Source organism: Rhinopithecus bieti, unplaced genomic scaffold (genome assembly GCF_001698545.2).
Source record: "Rhinopithecus bieti isolate Rb0 unplaced genomic scaffold, ASM169854v2 scaffold_7398, whole genome shotgun sequence".
In the NCBI taxonomy this organism is placed as follows: domain Eukaryota; kingdom Metazoa; phylum Chordata; class Mammalia; order Primates; family Cercopithecidae; genus Rhinopithecus; species Rhinopithecus bieti.
In genome coordinates this window covers 2,605,256-2,624,343 of record NW_016805783.1, presented here as the reverse complement: position 1 = coordinate 2,624,343, position 19,088 = coordinate 2,605,256, and the positions used below count along the sequence as shown (strand labels likewise).

At 36.6% G+C, this 19,088-nt stretch overlaps 1 protein-coding gene across 5 annotated transcripts in view; it reads left to right on the top strand.

The window, feature by feature from the left end:
- The window catches only part of FNDC3A (fibronectin type III domain containing 3A), a 222,412-nt gene that overhangs the window by 141,943 nt on the left and 61,381 nt on the right, over positions 1–19,088 (top strand). For all 5 annotated transcript variants that reach the window (XM_017873774.1, XM_017873775.1, XM_017873778.1 and 2 more), the window contains 3 exons: positions 6,526–6,763; positions 12,054–12,323; positions 14,461–14,519. In XM_017873774.1, coding sequence (XP_017729263.1) covers positions 6,526–6,763; positions 12,054–12,323; positions 14,461–14,519 — 567 coding nt within the window. The remainder of the gene's footprint in view (positions 1–6,525; positions 6,764–12,053; positions 12,324–14,460; positions 14,520–19,088) is intronic.

Below are 19,088 nucleotides of genomic sequence, written 5' to 3'. Positions count from 1 at the left end.
AGAACCTTACTGAGCTTTATTATTGCAATTTAACAACTAAGGAAAGTTTTAAGAAATTGATGTACTACACAGAGGCAGAAATACGTGCTAGTGGAATTAAGTTATCAAATGAGGAAATGAACAAAACATAAAACTATAAAACTTAAATACAAAGCAAGTGATGCCAGGAGTAGAAGGAACTTAATTCACTAGCAAATAGTACTAACTTAGAGTCCCTAAGAGCATTGTATTGCAGGACAGGGTAACACTTCTGCTATTTCAGTGATGAAGTTAATAACTTACCAAGAGAAGTTTATAAACTACCTGAATGGGACTCCTGAAAGGCACTATCAGAAGTTCTGCCTTTCTTGTAATGGCTCCCTTTTTTATAGAATGTGGGCTGTTATGGTAATGAGAGGGTGCCTAACAGGCAAGGAATTATAGATCACATAACGTGGGGAAAGAGCCTATTTGGACTTTGGGAAAAGTTTCAGGTTACTTCTTTGAGCTGTGCCTGGTGGTTCATTTTGCCTTTATGAGGCCATGCAGCAGTGAGGTCAGTGTGTTTTTTCAAAGATTTTGCAAATCGATCGGATCTCAGTCTTCTTGCTGCTTTTGGGGACAACAGCCAAAAGGGACAGACAGGGGAGTGTGAGAAACTACAAGATGGGAAGACCTAAGAGATTTATATGAGATTGAAGAGATATAATAAGAACTGGAGAGAAAGGAGATTGTGGTCACATACTGTTGTGTGTATGTTTGTAGATACATAAATGTTTGTTGAATGAATGGTCTGTGTTACTGTTTAAGAGCTTAAAGTTGTTTTGAGCTTAAAGTTAAGCTGTATCATTGTTTAAGAGCTTAAAGTTGGAATAGTTCTGGGTTCAGGGTGAGACCATAGAAGTAGGTTGCAAAAAGTAGAGAGGAAGCTAAGGTTGTGGGAATTGAGAAGGTCACAGAACCCTAATAGCTTGGGTGGTGTAAAGAGAGGGAGAAAGAAATGTAGCATTCTGTTAGTGCTAAAAGAACATATATATATATATGATCATATCATTCATTTAACAAATACTTTTAGAGCATCAACCCATGTGCTAGGTACTATTCCAGGTCCTGGGGGGAAAAGCAATAAACAAAACATTTATCATGGGCTTTATATTCTGGTAAGGAAGACACATAATATAAAATGTCAGATAATATACACAGTTTCCTTTCTCTGCAGCCCTTCTCAATTGTGTCTCTGTTCAATAAAGGAGAAAAAAAAAGCATGTCTTTGCCTACTTAGAAATTAGGTGGCATCTGTGGTTAAGTGGTCAGACTATGCTAATGCCTCATTTAATTATATTTTATTACCTTACCTGTATTTTAATTTTTATGTACACTGACAAATTTGAATTATATTTTATCTTTTTTTTCCTTTTCACAACTTACTGATTTTATTTTACATCACAATCAGTGTACCCTGTTGATGCGAAATCTAACCTCTACATGGTGGCCATTTCTTAGCACCTGAGCCTCTGGAGACTTAGCAAATAGTTTTGAAGTCTGTTGCCTTCCTCTGAAGTTACTGGCTGCTTGAGGTAGTGGAGTTCACCATGCTCTCGGTTCTTATCTGGCTTTTTTTTTTTTCCCCCTCCTCTGTCTACATCTTAGGTTTGGGTTTTGTTTTGTTCTGTTTTTTTAATTGTGGTAAAACACACATAACGTAAAATTACCATCTTAACCTTTTTTAAGTTTACAGTTTAATGGCATTAGGTGCATTTACAACATTGCACTACCATCTCCACCCTCCATCCACAGAACTCTTCATCTTGCTGAAAACTGAAGCTCTGAACCTGTTAAATAGTAGCTTTCCATTTTCCTCTCCCCTAAGCTTATCTTTGTATTTTAAATGTTCTTTCTCAGCAGAAAAGTGGTTTTAATTTCATAAATAATTTAGCCATTTATTTTTAATCAAATCTCTTGTAAACAGCAACAACAAAAAAGACACTAGAAGGCCTATGGATTCTATGCCCACAAAGTAGATAAGAACATGGAATCTGAAGCCAAGTTGCCTGACTTCAAATACTGGCTCCTTCACTTTCTACTTATATGACCCTGGGCAAGTTGTTTAACATCTCTGTGCCTCAGTTTCTCCATCTGAAAAATTAAAATAATAATAGTATGTAACATTGTTCCAAGGATCAACTAGTTCATATATGTCCCTTGAGAAACTTAACAGTTAGATTATGGAGTAAGACATATGCATCTGAAAAATTAACACTTCAGTGTTAAAAATATCAAACAAGTGATACAGAATAAATGCAGTAGAAATTATAGGAGAGAGAGATCACTGAGATTGTAGTACCTGGGGAGAGTTCATGGGGAGCAGTCAAATGGTGTCTTCCACAGACTCCTAGCCCCACACCTCCACCAGTATTTGCGCATCTGCAGTTATGTGCTCTGCCTTCTCATCCAGCCCCCAAACTCTACTTCCTCATCTGTAACACAAACTTTCCTGCTCCTGTCCAGACTCAGTTCCCCCACTGGGATACTGGAACCCGTCCCTTTTTGCCTGCATATTTCTAGCATTTTCTAGCATTTTTCTTTTCTCTCTTCTGCATTATCAGTTTCTTGTTCTCTGCTGGGTTATTTTCATTAGTATCTTGAGCCTTTTGTAATTTCACTCCTGAAAACAACAAAACATGAAAGTTTCTTGACTTCACTACTCCTATGAGCCACCACCCTATTTCTGTATTCCCCTTTGCAGCAGAACATTTTTAAATTGTGCAGTTAGCTCTAATTCTTCTCCTTACTTTTTCTCTTAAACCCACTACAGTAAGGCTTTGACCCTATGACTGTACCAAAACTGCTTTCCAAGATCACAGTAATGTCTACATTGCTAAATCCATTGGTCAGATTCTTAGTCTTCCTGAATGGGAAGCTTGACCTGTCAGCAGCATTTGACACAGTTAGTCCTTCCTCCTTGACACGTTTCACCAAACTTCCAGACTCTATACACTCTCTTAGTTTTCCTTCTACCTTGCTTGGTCATCCCTTCCCAATCTTTCCAGAGTTGCAGACTAGTATATCTTAACAGTCTATTCAACATTTCCACTAAGTTGTCTTATCAACTCTTCAAACTCACAAGTGCAAAACTTGAAACTCCAAATCTCTTCCCCTGAAAAAAACTTGTTCTACTCCACAGCCTTCCTCATCACATTGATAGAAGACTGTTCGTCCCTAACTACTTTTTCTCACTTCCCACATGGAATCATCAGCTAATCTTGTCTTGTTTCTTTACTTTTTTTTTTTCTTTTTGAGATGGAGTCTTGCTCTGTCACCCAGGCTGGGTGCAGTGGCACAATCTCGGCTCACTGCAACCTCTGCCTCTCGAGTTCAAACGAATCTTCTGCCTCAGCCTCCTGAGCAGCTGGGACTACAGGTGCGTGCCATCATGCCTGGCTAATTTTTGTATTTTTAGTAGAGACGGAATTTCACCATATTGGCCAGGCTGGTCTCGAATTCCTGACCTCATGATCCACCTGCCTCAGCCTCCCAAAGTGCTGGGATTACAGGCATGAGCCACGGTACCTGGCCTCTACTTTTAAATATATGCAGAATGTGGGTCACTTCTCACCATCACCACTGCTGCCTCCCTGGTCTTAGCCATGATCATCTCTTGCCTAGATTACTACAGTAGCTTTCTGAATGGTTTCCCTGCTTTTGTCTTTGCCTCCATATGATCTGTTCTCAACTCAGCAGCCAGAATAATCCTGTCAAATATAAGGTTACATCAGGAATTCTCAACTGTAGTAATGTAAACATTTGAGGTGGGATGATGTTTTTGTTGTCCTCTGTGTTATTGGGTATTTAGCAGCATTCCTGGCCACTCTACTCTCTAGATGTTAATAGTGCACCTGCCCTTCCCCTCCCCAAGTTGTGACAACTATAAATGTCTCCAGACCCTACCACATATCCTGTAGGAGTCAGAAACACTAGATTTTATCACTCTTCTGCCCAAAACTTTGTAATGATTTCCCATTCCACTGACAGTAAATGATGAACTCCAACTCCTTAATAGTAGCCTGTGTCGTGGTGCCTGACCACCCTATCACCCCTTCATTTCTTTGACTTCATCTGCTTCTGCCTTTGCTCCTTTATACTCATGCAGTCACACCAGCTTCCTTTCATTACTTGGGTATAATCAGCCCCACTTCTACCTTAGGGGCTTTATTCTAACTGTTACCTCTGCCTAGAACAAATCTTCCAGATTTCTGCATGGTTAATTCCTCCCACTTCCTTGAAGTTTCTGTTAAAGCTTTACTTTGCCAATAAGGTCTACTCTGATCACTGTATTTATTCTGTAACCTGCTCCTTTCTGACAACACTTCTGATAGCCCTTACTTGCTCTGCCTTTTCCATAGTATTTATCACCTTGCAACATGCTAAATAACTTACTGGTTGTGTTTGTCCCTGTTAGTATGGGTTCCCCACAAATATTTAATATAGCATTCTAAGGTTTTTCTTTCTTTGAATTATCAGTTTGTTTTGCTGAAAAATAATGTTTTAAATGAGTGGAGGAGGTAAAATTAGAGCTAGAATTGGAAGGATAGACAAGATTATTATAGATTAAAGGGAAGCAAAGTGAAGAAGAAAAATTGCATAAACAAAAGTACAGGGTATAGAAATGTATAGTCACTGTGAAGACAAGTTTTTTGTTATACCAGCCTGACTGCAGTTAATGGTTCAGGATTTGTTGCAAAAGAATGATATGACTTTGAAGGTAGGTTGGAACCAGGTTGAATGAATATGAAGTACAAGCCTCTTGGAAATGGAGAGTTTTTTAAGATTTGTGAATTGGAGAGTGATAAAAGTATTGTGACAGATACTGTGATTTGACTCACTTAAAATCCATTTCAAACTTCCTGTAGGGTAGAACCTAAAAAGCTATCAGCAGTTTCTAGATTCCCTTCAGGTAGGGTTCTGGATATTATTTAGTTCCCATCAATCATATGTGCTTGCTTGAGGCTTAAATTCAGAACTGAGTTAAATAGAGAGAAAGGGGTCTGAGGCATCCATTTTGCTGAAAACAAGACATTATGTTTCTAGACCCAGCATATTAAAAACAGTTAATTCATTTGGTCTTGTAGTCCCCTGTTAGAAGAGTCATGTTACACTCCAGTAGGTAAGGAGAGTTTAATAATCTACTTAATGTTTGTAATTTAGGCTTATCTATACCCAGATAAGTGTGTTTTCTAGTATACCTATACCTATACCTACCAAGCACATATATTTATAAAATGATTTGCTGTCCTTAAGCATAATAAAACTTTGCCTTCCTGAAAATTAGGATTTGCCTTTAAATTAGCACTTAACATTGTGATCATTTTCTTTTCCTGAGGAAGGTATTAGCCATTTGTTATACCTTGATAGTTACCATTTAAGTCTAAAAGAATAGGGGCCCTATTTTACTGAGGGATTTCTAATTTTGAGATAAAGTCCTTTAATTTTTTAGGGTTTCCTGTGTGTCTTTTTAGCTCCAGTAAGGTTCACAGGGGAGTAAGTCTTATCATTTAAAAAAATTTATCCCCACGGTGTAATTCCTGTTTTTTGTTTTTTGTTTTTTTTTTTTTAGTTTGTAATTTCTAAGCCTCAAAGCCACAGATATTTTTCCTAACTAGGAGTTAATATGATAATATTCAGTATTTGTGTCCCTTTAAATGATCAGCTGTAAAATTGTCCTGGTCATGGTCATAAGAATTTTGCATCTAAATTCTAACATGTCATTGATTGTCTGATAGAGTCTGGATCCAGTTGTTTTGTTTTCTATTTGTTCTTTCCACAAGTTGTTTTCCCTCACTCTCAGTCATAATATAGAAAAAGAAATTGATTCCTGAACCTCTTGTGTCTAAACCAAAATTACTCCATCAGGAAGTGCACATAGGATAAATATCTAGTATCATAACTTATGTTATTCTTTAGCTTGTCTAATCAGTGTTTTAAGGTTTATATTGAATTGTATAACAAAAACTAATTCTTCATTTTGTTTGGTGCTAATTTATATCTACCAGTATATTTAATAAGTTCTTTTCATGTTGATTCTCCAAAATTTTTAAATTTCTAATGGTGTAAAAATTCTCACTCTTAACATTTTATTTTATTTCATTTTATTTTTTATTTATTTTTTATTTTATTTATTTATTTTTTAATTTTTGAGACAGAGTCTTGCTCTGTCGCCCAGGCTAGAGTGCAATGGCGCTATCTCGGCTCACCGCAACCTCCACCTCCTAGGTTCAAGCAATTCTCCTGCCTCAGCCTTCCGAGTAGCTGGAATTACAAGTATAGGCCACCATGCCTGGCTAATTTTTGTATTATTAGTAGAGATGGGGTTTCACCATGTTGCCCAGGCTGTTCTTGAACTCCTGACCCCAGGTGACCCACCCACCTCGGCCTCCCAAAGTGCTGGAATTAGAGGCATGAGCCACCATGCCCACCTTACTCTTAACATTTTTAAAATAATTGCTTATATTCTGTGGAAGAAATTTTAATCTTATGTTCATGTTGTAGATTATTGAAGACAATGGTGTTCGAAGAGTTGTCGTGGTCCCTCAGGCACCAGAGTTTCACCCTGGTGGTCACACAGTTCTCCACCGTTCTCCACATCCTCCTCTGCCTGGTTTCATTCCTGTCCCTACCATGATGCCCCCTCCACCACGTCATATGTACTCACCAGTGACTGGAGCTGGAGACATGACAACACAGTATATGCCACAGTATCAGTCTTCACAAGTCTATGGAGATGTAGGTAAGACATCTAAAAGTATTCCACTGTTATTGAATTGGATATTCTTTGCTTGGATATAATAGATGCCATTATCATATCACATTAAAGAAACAGCACATGGTAATAATATAACAGGCATTTTTCTTTTACTCAAGTACTATATTAGGTGCTTCATCCTCATGATCACCCTTCAAGGCAGGTAAGTAAACAGAAAAATCAAAGAGGGGAAGTAACTTATATCATGCAGCACTACTTAGTGGTGTACATTCAAACAAGAGGTCTTTTCCTCTGGCCTGCAATCTAGGCGCTGAGAAAATTTTCAGCCTGGAATAACCATGGCATTGTTAAATCCTATCGGCTGTGATGCCACTACACAAAGTTGCTAAGCTCTGTGAGGGATTGAAAAAACATAACCTTGAGGCCAGGTGCGGTGGCTCACGCCTGTAATGCCAGCACTTTGGGAGGCCGAGGTGGGTGGATCACGAGGTCAGGAATTCAAGATCAGTCTGACCAACATGATGAAACCCCGCCTCTACTAAAAATACAAGACTTAGCCGGGCGTGGTGATGCACGCCTGTAATCCCAGCTACTCAGGAGGCTGAGGCGGGAGAATCACTTGAACCAGCGAGCCGGAAGTTGCAGTGAGCTGAGATAGTGCCACTGCACTCCAGCCTGGGTGACAGAGTGAGACTCCATCTCAAAAAAAAAAAAAAAAAGAAAAACAAAAAACGTAACCTCTGCCCTCAGGGAGTTAATAAATTTGGGGAAAGAGTAGGCTACCAAACATAAACACAAAATAGTACCTTGATATGTCTCATAGCTTTAAACACTGCCTGTATACTGATAGCTCTCACATTTATATCTTCAACCCAAACCTCTCTAAGCGCCAGACTTATTCCTGACTGCCTTCTCAGTAACTCCACACAGATGTCTCATGCATTTCAGAACATTTCTAAACAGAAATGTCAAATGTGGACCCCCACGACTTGCTTTTTTTCTGTCCCTTCATCTCAGTAGGTGGTCCACTAGCCACTTAGTTCGCTCAACTGAAAGCCAGCTGGTCAAATTTGATTTCTCCTTTTCCAACCCTTACATCAATTAGTATCAGTTTTATTTTCAGAAGTTTCTGAATTTTTTCTACTACGTCCCCATTGCCACTCAAATCCATCCACCATCAGCTCTTGCCAGGACAACTGCAACAATGATCTTCCAGTTGGTTTTGTTTCCATTCTTGCCCCCAATAATCAATTCTCAGCCACAGTAATTATTTTCAAATATTAATCAGACTGTTCTGTTTAAACTGTTTCAGTGATTTCTTATTGCAATTAGAATAAAATCCTAAACCCTTCCCTTAGACTAGAGTAGGGTTTCTCAAACATGCCACTATTGATGTTTTAGGATGGATAAGTCTTCATTGTAGAGGACAAAACTCTGCATTGTAGGATATTTAAAGGCATCCCTGGCCTCTACCCACTAACTGCCATTGTGTAGCACAGTTGTAGCACACAACTGCAACACAACATTTTAAATGTTCTGACATCTAAAAATATCTCCAGACATTTCCAAATGATCTCTAGGAAGCAAAATTAGCTCTGGTTGCAAACTGTCCTTGCAACGTTCTGCCCTGTGGCCCCGACTTCCTTGTCCACTACTTTCCCTTGGTCCCCTTATATCTTCAGTTTTTCAAAACCTCCAAGTTCTTTCTTGCCTTGGTCCCTCTGTACATGGTGGTCTCTCTGCCTTTTCTATAAATTTCCTTTATCCTTTAGATTTCAGTTTTCAAAGAAACTTTCCTGATCTTACCTTGTCAGTCTCTAGCACTGAACCTTGTTTGTATCTTTCACAAAACTTAACACAATTTCTTTTTTGTCATTGTGTGTTTGTATGTCTGTCTCCCTTATTTGACTATCAACTCCCTAAGAACTGAATCTGTTTTAATCACTGTTGTTTCCCTGCACTTAGCATTGCCTGTCACTTATGCTCAGTACATTTGCAGAAGAAATAACTTCAAATACAAAATTGAAATTACACAGCACAGCCTGTAAATAGTGGATATATTGCACGTATCATATATATTTGTCAAACTTACTTCGATTGCCCAAGTAATGCAAATTGGTTCAGTAGCTCTGGGTAGTGCTTGAGATTCTGCATTTCTAACAAGCTCCTAGGAGATGTTCATGCTGTGCTCCAAGGAACATACTTTTGAGTACCAAAAGTTTATACTGCAGATTAGTCTCGTCCTATTTTTGTTTACTGCTAATTATGACTTAGTTTTTAAAATACTAGTTTTTTTCTTATAATCTGAGAAAACTGTAAGAAAAAACTAGTATTACAATTGTTACTGTTTTGCATTGTACCCTTGTTATTCTGTAGGGATATGCATTAGAATACATGGATGTGATCTACATTGATGTGAAGGAAAGTGAAGGACACAGATCCACAAATTAGCTACCCAGTGGTAAAAGGGAGGAGTCATATTGTACTTGAGGTTATAAGCCAGAGATTCTAACACTGGATGCTAATTACTGACAGTGTGGTTTTCTAACCAATAGCTATACCTCCATGATGCCCTTTCCATGCACAGTTCATATGGATTCTCAAAGTGGAATCTGATCCAACATTTCACTGTTAGCAGTACCGTTAGTGAGCCTGAACCTTGCTAGGCACTATGCTCACGTGTGTATTATCTCACTTAATCTTCAGTAAAATTCTGCAAAATTTCAAATGAGGAAACCGAGGCTCAGAAATGTTAAGTCATTTCTGCAAGGCCACACTGCTAGTTAATTACTCAGGATTTTAACCCTCTGAGATCTATCCAATGATTAAGTTCCTTCTCTTTCTACTGTAATACATTCTTTTTTCTCCTCTATGGTGGCTTTATTATTTTGAATAATAGATAAAGCATTTTAAAGTATGTACTAATTGATCTAATTGATTGCAATTGCTATTTTCTTAACTTTTGTTGAGCTATAGTTTAGACAATTTAACAGTTCATCATTTTACACTTCAGTGGTTTTTAATATATTTACTGTATTGTGCAACATACGCAATTCAATGTTTTGTATATCCAAAATTTTGTATATTTGTATAACTACCACTGTCTAATTCCAGAACATTTCTAGCATCCCAAAAAAGAAACTGTACATATTAACCGTCAGTCCCAACTCTCTCTTCCTTCACATCCCATAATCTACTTTCTGTCTGAATGAGTTTGCCTATTCTAGACTTCATATAAATATACATATAAGTATTTCATATAAAAATTTCATTAAAATGTTTATACAGTATGTAGACTTTTGTGTCTAGGTTTTTTTCACTTAATGTCATGTTTTCAAAGTTCATGTTCTCACATATAGTAGTACTTCATTCCTTTTTATGGCTGCAATAATATTGCATTCTGTAGATATACAACATTTTATCACTCATAAGCTGATGGACCTTTGGGTTGTTTTCACTTTTTGTCTATGAATAATACTGCTGTGACCATTTGTGTGCAAGTTTTTGTGTTGACATGTTTTCATTTCTTCCGGGTATGTGCCTCAGAGTGGAATTGCTGGGTCATATGTTAATTCTATATTAATTTTCTGCAGTGACTACACCATTTTACATTCCTGCCAGCAGTGTGTGAGGGTTCCAGTTTCTTTGCCAAAACTTGTTGTTGTCTGTCTTTTGATTATAGGCATCCTGAATAAATTTCTCTCTCATTATGGTTTTGATTTGCTTTTCCCTAATGCTACTAACGTTGATCATCTTTTCATGTGCTTATTGGCCATTCATATATTTTCTTTTCCTTTTTTTTTTTTTCTGAGATGGAGTTTCACTCTTGTTACCCAAGCTGGAGTGCAGTGGCATGATCTTGGCTCACTGCAACCTCTGCCTCCCAGGTTCAAGTGATTCTTCTGCCTCAGCCTTGCAAGTAGCTGGGATTAACAGGCATGTGCCACCATGCCCGGCTAATTTTTTGTATTTTTAGTAGAGATGGGGTTTCACCATCTTGGTCAGGCTGGTCTTGAACTCCTGACCTTGTGATCCACCTGCCTCACCCTCCCAAAGTGCTGGGATTATAGGCGTGAGCCACTGCACCCAGCCCCATTCATATATTTTCTTTGGAGAAATGTCTATTTGAATTCTTCACCCATTTTTTAAATTGGGATATTTGTCTTTTTATTGTTGAATGGTAAGAGTGTACATATTCTGGATACAAGTTCCTTATCAGATATATAATTTCCTCCCATGTTGTCTTTTCACTTTACTTGTGGTATCCTTTGGTGCAGAAAAATTTTTAATTCTGATGAAATCTAATTTTTTCTTTGATTGCTTATGTTTTTGGTGTCTCATCTAAGAAACTATTGCCTAATCCAAGGTCATGCAACCGTGTTTTCTTCTAAGAGTTCTATAATTTAATCTCTTACATTTTGGTCATTGATTCATTTGAATTCATTTTTGTATATGGTATGAGGTAGAGGTCCACATTCATTCTAATGTTATTGTACATATCCTTATAATACTCATTTCAAAAATACTGTAGTAATTTTCTTAAGGCACTGCTAAATTAAAACTTTTACTGAGCTTTTAAAAAATATTTTTCTCATGACAAATTTTAAATTTAAAAAACTCTGGGGCAATTGAATTAATATTTATTGAGCATATTGACTTAATTATGTTCCTATGTGATTTTTATTAGAATGAGTAGATCCTTCTGAATCACAACTTTGAGTTTATAGTATCTGAAGATACATTGTATGTAGGTTGTTATTGTTAAACAGTCTAAATCATTTCTTTTTGCTAACTTTTTTTCAGTGATGATTTGCTTTTTTGAGTCATAAGAGAATTTAGGCAGGCAGTGGTTTTCTTTTTATCTATTTTATGTGTTTAAGGTTCAAAAAGATGTGAAAAGTAATAATTACTAAAGAGTAAAAGAGAAAAAACTGTGGACTGCTCAGTTCAAGTCTCATTCCTCACCTGCAGTAATCATAAGTTACCACCAAGCTGTTTCTATGATTATAATTAGGTTGAGGACAGAAGAAGGAAAGGAAATCTCTCGTAAATTATACTTGAGATATATATTAAATATATAATAATATGAGAGAGATATAGAGATATATAATATATAGATATATATAAAATTAAAAATCCAAAGCTTTGTTCTTAATAGTTTTATGGAGATACAAAGGTTGTTTTGTTGCAAAATTTCTTTTAAATATTTTATAAAAGTTTTATATGATAGATTTATTTTCTGTTCTTTTTTCATGGCATAAACTTATTTGGAGAAAGTGATCTTCTTAAACTTTTGGTTTTTATTTCCTCCTAGATGCTCACTCTACACATGGAAGGTCCAACTTTAGAGATGAACGATCTAGTAAAACATATGAACGTTTGCAGAAAAAATTGAAGGATCGCCAAGGAACACAGAAAGATAAAATGAGCAGTCCACCATCATCACCCCAGAAATGCCCTTCGCCCATTAATGAACATAATGGACTTATAAAAGGACAAAATGCTGGTGGTATAAACACAGGATCAGCAAAAATCAAGTCTGGGAAGGGGAAAGGTGTTGTGCAAGTTGATACAGAAATTGAAGGTAACTGTTTGAAATACTGAAATGTTCTCATTGATGCTACTCATCATGATTTAAACTACTAAAAGTATATTCTAACCTTTCAGTCATTTTGTCATGGTCCAGATGGACTATTACAGGCTGCAGCTTTTGACAGTTTAGAAAACCTCAATTAGTAATTTCATCTACATCATAAATTTTACTGACTGAAATTTCTGTTTGATAGAAAAACTCAGATAACATTAATCCAGATTCCTTTCTTCTGATTCTGGGCCTTTGATAAGGCTATGCTACTAGTTTTTAATCAAAACGTTTTTTTTTTTTTTATTTTGAGACAGGTTCTTGCTTTGTCACCCAGGCTGGAGTGGCACGATCATAGATCACTGTAGCTGGAAACTACAGGCATGCACCACGACACCCAGCTAATTTTTTAACTTTTAGTAGAGACAGGGTCTCGCTGTTTTGCCCATGCTGGTCTTAAACTTCTGGGCTCAAGTGATCCTCCCATCTTGGCCTCTCAAAGTGCTGCAATTACAGGCCTGAGCCACTGTCCCCAAGCTATCAAAACTTTTTATTTCTCCCACCTTCTTTTTGAGTAAAACCTTGATAACAAATAGTTATATCATTTACCAATCTGTCTATGTACTCTATAGGCTAGAATATTTTCCACTTCTTTCTTCAAAAGTTCTCTTCTCCTAACTCTCCTTGTTACTCTTGGATCTTTCCCCTAACCTCTGACTTCTACTCTGTTAACTTTGTTTTATTGGTTTTTGTTTGTTTTTGAGACCAAGTCTCTCTCTGTCACCCAGGCTGGAATGCAGTGGCACAATATCAGCTCACGGCAACCTCTGCCTCCTGTGTTGAAGCAGTTCCTGTGCCTCAGCCTCCTGAGTAGCTGGGACTATGGGCGTGTGCCACCATGCCCAACTAATTTTTGTATTTTTAGTAGAGACAGGGTTTCACCATCTTGGCCAGGCCGGTCTCCAATTCCTAGGCTCAAGCAGTCCACCCACCTTGACCTTCCAGTGTGCTGAGATTGCAGGCATGAGCCTACTATATGAACTTTGAGCACTACTATTTGTATCTACTTGGATCAATCTCAGTAAGGTAAAATATAGCTGGGTTAACAGCCTGTCTTTCACATGCCTACAGTTGTACAGTTAGTACCCAGTACTTTTGATTGTAATGTTGAACTTCTAACTACTGCTTACTTTGACTAATGTAGTTTCTATATTTATGTTCTTTTAGGTTTCCTTAATACTGACTATTATCTGTTTGACGTAGATATGCTTATGTAGAAATACATAGATATGCATGGTAGACCATGTCAGGTTCTAAAGGTTTCATCAGAAATGACTATGAACCATACCAACATGTCATTTCACAAGCACCAATAACCACAACTCTATCAGTCGTTGAATATGCTTATCTAAATTGATTTTTATTACCAAATAGTGTAGGTAATTAATATCGACTAGAAACTAAAATGCTTCCAACTTTGAGGGAAATATGAAAATGTAAGCCATGTTGACTCTTTCTACCTTCCTTTTCCTTGAAATTTCTATTCCTCACCAACAAATTTCAAAAACTGCCTTAACTGTTCACGACCTGTATATTAACAACATTTACATAAGTGTTCTCCCGTTTATTTGAGAACTCCTGATCATTGTTTTCAGCACTGATGTTTCAGAAGAATTAAGTGAAAGTTTTTTGCCTATCAGTGGTGGCTATAAGTTACAGTCAAGCCAATTATATTTCTAATTTGGGAAATCATAGCTAAGGCATGTCGTGAAAAAAATAGGTAACTTTATTAAGAGATATGAGATTGACAAATGAGAACTTTCCAGAGAGAATATTCTTACAACCATGAATAAAAATATACTTTCTATAAGAAAAATTTGGTTCAGATAGATATAGCCATGTCTAAATATATATAGATATATGTATATATAGTGGTGTTATAATTAGTAGTCACAGTTAAGATAGAAATAAAAACTGAAGTAGATGAATGCTGAAGGGCCACACACTGCTGAGTATGAACAAAGGAATAAGAACTAGAAAAGTCTCAAATACCAACCTAGTTTCAGAATATATATTTAGGGAGAAGAAGGGATTGTATCTAAGTTCTTTTTTTTAATATTCAAATGTTTTATTTTTTAAGAAAAAAATGAAGAAACTAAAGCATTTGAAGCACTTCTTTCCAACATTGTCAAACCAGTGGTAAGTATCTTATGAATTTTATTGATGTTTATATTTAGTATATTAATATAAGGTGTTCATCCATCAAAATGTTTTTTTCTTTTAACTCTTTATGAAAATAGGATAATACTGTATTCTGTGACAAGCTTTTTTCACTCAATATGATATGCCTTAGCTGTCTTTCTATGTCATTACCTGATTCTTTGAAGAGCTACATAGTTTTTCATTCATTCATCAGATATTTATTGATCCCTTACTGTATGCCAGTAAATAAAAAACAAATGCACAAACAGAATTCTGTGTGATAGTAAAAATTGCTATTATAGAAATAGGAATAATATAATGAGATTACTAGGAGAGGTTGTTAGGTTAAATAGAGCAATCAGGGAAGCGTTCTCTGACAAGTGAAAAAAAGTGCAAAAGTGGAAGGAATGGGAGAGGGAGAATGGGTGTAAGTAAGTATGGGGAGTTGGACAGATGGAAAGAACCATTATCACTGGAGTATAGTAAAGGGGAGAAAGATGGTGGAAGAAGTAGGCCATAGGACTTTTTCAGCCAGAATAAGGCAATTTAAGATTGATAAGAATATTTTTTGGTTCATAAAACAAACTACTTTCTCCCAACTCTCAGAAACATCCATGGTAAAATGTTTTATGCTAAGTTACCCCAAAAATACTTTGTTTTTCTAAGAAAACAAATTGGAAAAGTTATTATTCTTAGTATCGTCTCCACAAAGGCTTTTAAATCTTATCTTGCCATGTTTCAGGATGTTTGAGTAAACCAGTTCCTCATCTAATAGACTACTATGGTCCTACTTTTTCTGACAACTCCCAAATAATAGAGTCGGTTGCTCTAGCTTTCTTTATTCTAATCTGTTTTCTCTTGAGAATAGAGCATATATGTATCAATAAATGTAAATTTACACAGAATTATTTCATAGTAATGGCTAACACAAATTGATTAGCATCAGTCTCTGTTCAGAGTGCTTGGAATGCACATATGCATTATTTAATACCTGTGACAACCATATATGTACTATTTTTCCTATTTTACGAATGAGGAAACTGAAGCAACAGTGAGTTTCAATTAGTAGTAGTAGAGCTACGACTGAAATTTAGGCAGTATCCTTCCAAGAGCTCTCTGTGTCCAAGTGTATATCACTAGGTTTCCTAGAAAAGGAATTTAGTAGCCTTAATAAGATTGATGTTTGAGTGATTTAATAGCTAATGCTAGTAGCATTTACTTGTTGTAGTATATATTAAAAGTATAATTTTCAGGCCAGGTACAGTGGCTCACACTTTCCCAGTCCTTTGGGAAACCAAGACAAGAGGATCATTTGAGGCCAGGAGTTTGAGACCAGCCTGCGCAATATATTGAGACCTTGTCTCTACAAAAAACAAATACAGATACTACAGACATGGGGGCACACACCTGTAGTCCCAGCTACTTGGGATGCTGAGGTGGGAGGATCCCTTGAACCTAGGAGTTCAATGCTATAGGGAACTAAGATTGTGCCTTTTCACTCCAGCCAGGGTGACAGAGCAAGAACCTGTCTCAAAAATAAATAAATAAATAAATAAATAAATAAATGTATAATTTACATACACAAAATCAATCTTAAAGCCAATTCAAAGACTTTCTTACTCAACATCAGGAAGAACATGTAATTTAATAAGATAGTAAGCCCTGTATCATAAAACTTAAAGTAATGCTGATGGTTTTGTTTGCTTTGTTTTACTTTATGTTTATAGTTTGAATGCCGATTCCTCTTTGATTAAATTATTTGTGAGCTACAAAGCGCAGGTCAGGGTTTTGCTTGTTTTGTGTGTTTGGTTGTTTTGCATGCTCTAGTTCATTTAGAGCACTAAATTAAATGTGTTCATTCACTTTTTCATTCCATAAATATTTGACCACTTACAAAGTGACAGATGCTGTGCTAAAGCTGGAGATAGAATGGAAAGCAAAGGATAGACACAGGCTCTGCCATAAGACTTAGTTTAGAAAACTATCACACAATGAATGGTAAATTGTAACTGTGAAGTGCCAGAACAAAAAGATAGAGAGCAATCAGAGCATATAATAGGAGGACTAAACCTGGATAGGGAATCAGGGAAGTTTCCCTAAGGAAGGATTATTGTACAGATATTTGAAGGAAAAGTAGTGGTTGGGCATTAAGGACAGGGGTGGAAAGTATGGGAACAGTATTGCAAACTGAGCAGCATTTGAAAAGCGCTGAACATGGCACATTTGAGGAACAAAAAAGGAAAGAGAAAAGCTCACTCATGTGACCAGAGTGCAGTGTGTAGGGGAGAATGTGGTACATGCACTAGTCTCACAGTCTCAGCTGTGTACTTAGGAGTTGAGTGACCCATGAGAAGTCACTTGACCTTTGTGAATGTTTCTTCTTTCAGAAAATGGAGAATAATGGTATTGTATACCCTCACATGCATGAAATAATTAACTATATTGAAAGTATTGTCTTTTCATTTGTTCTTCTTTGAAATTGTTCTCAGTCGCATTTTTGTGAAAATCTACTGACATTTATTTCAGTGGATTTCATTTCCATTTATTTCAGTAGTGCTTAAAATTAAATGTTTCATGCCTTTTACTCATTACCTTTTTGCTTTCAGAATCATTACCCCTTCCCTTTACCTTTTTGTGGTTACTAGAAGTACTTACTAACTCCCAAGTTTCCTTAGGCTCAGCCTTTGAGTTATCTTCAGAATTATTCTCTCACCTCCTGATGCCCTTATCTAGACAAGGATCAAACATTGATATTTATTCTACTTTAATATTTCTGGAAATCCAGAAATTAGATACTCTCATTTCTTTCTTCTACAGTCTTTGTCAAAATTCATACAATATATATGGCTTTGAACCTTTTTAACAGTTTAGTTTCCTATATATATACTTAATTTAACCCAATGTACAGTTTTTCTCAAGGGCAGTTTTGATGACTACCTTACAAGGATCACAATCTGCCTCAAAAAATATATTGTACATAATCTAGCCACTTTCTAAAAGAGCTATTTTCACTTTTTCGTATTACCATCTTTATCAGTTCTTAGACATTTTTACACAATTGTATCTGTTTTCAGCTACCACCTAGAAATAGATTCAGGGTGGGATCATTGAGTAGTAGGAAAATAACTGAATTATTCAGGTCATAGTCAATGGTTCTGTGACCTCAGACAAGTTACTTAACCTTTCTGAATATGCTCCTTTCATAAAATGAAGATAGTTAAGCCTATTTTGCCTACTTTAGGTGGTAGATGTAAGAATCAAGTGATATGGATATAAAATCAAATTTTACTTCTAACATTAACATACAAATAGAGTTCAAATTACTTCCAAATCTATATTTTCAATCCTAATTATTCATCTGTTCCTATAGAACTGTATCTCCTGAGACACACTAAAGAATACCCAAGTTTGAATGTTTCACTAGCAACTTTAGAAAACCAAATTCTCAATCTGCTTGTCTATCCAACTTAACACGTTCTTCATTCCTCTAAAATGAAGAAGAAAGTGGGTTAGATCTCTTTTGTTTCTGTTTCCTTTTGTCATTTCCATCGGTAAACACTTACATCCAGGTTTTTCTGGGTTACAGTATCGTCTTACATTTCTTCTTTACCTTTCATTCTCCCCATGCCAGATTAATACTCCAAGCTTTATTATTTCACTGTAAGTTTATAGGATCCACTCTGCCCACTGTCCCCTACCACTCCACATACACACACAATTACTACCTCAGTCTTCACACAGGAATTTTGTGGTATCTATGTGAGTGTCCACTTCTTTTTCTTCTATGCAACTCTTTATAATTCACCTGAAACCAGCAACAGAAAACAGCATTTTTAGAAGATTTTAAAATACATGAGAACATGCCTTGGACTACTAGATTGCAGTTATAAGCTTGGAAATACAAATACTCATTCCTGTATTGATCACCCACCTCTTTCTACCAAATTTTATCTCATCCAAGTCCTTTAAAATTCAATTCAGAATTCACTTATGAAGTTTTCCACATCTTATTCCAATGAAATCACTCTTTCTGTGACTTTAACATTTATGTGCAAGTAATAAGGTATCCTTTTTTTTTTTTTTGAGACAGAGTCTTGCTCTTTCACCCAGGCTAGAGGGCTGGAGTGCTGGAGTGCAGTGGCGTGATTTCAGCTTGCTGCAACCTCTGTCTCCCGGGTTCAAGTGATTCTTGGGTTTCAGGCTCCTGATTAGCTGGGATTACAGGCATGCACCACCATGCCCAGATAATTTTTGTAGTTTTAGTAAAGATAGGGTTCCACCATGTTGGCCAGGCTGGTCTTGAACTCTTAACCTCAGGTGATCTGCCCACCTTGGCCTCCCAAAGTGCTGGGATTACAGGCATGAGCCCCTGCACCTGGCCATAAGATATCTTTTTAATAGAATGAGTTAGTACTAAAAGATTTTCTGGAAAAGCAAACTGAAAAAGTTGAAATTGGCTCAGTGCAGTGGCTCATGCCTGTAATCCCAATACTTTAGGAGGCCGCGGCAGGAGGATCGCTTGAGCCTAGGAGTTTACAACCAGCCCAGGCAACAATATTACGACCC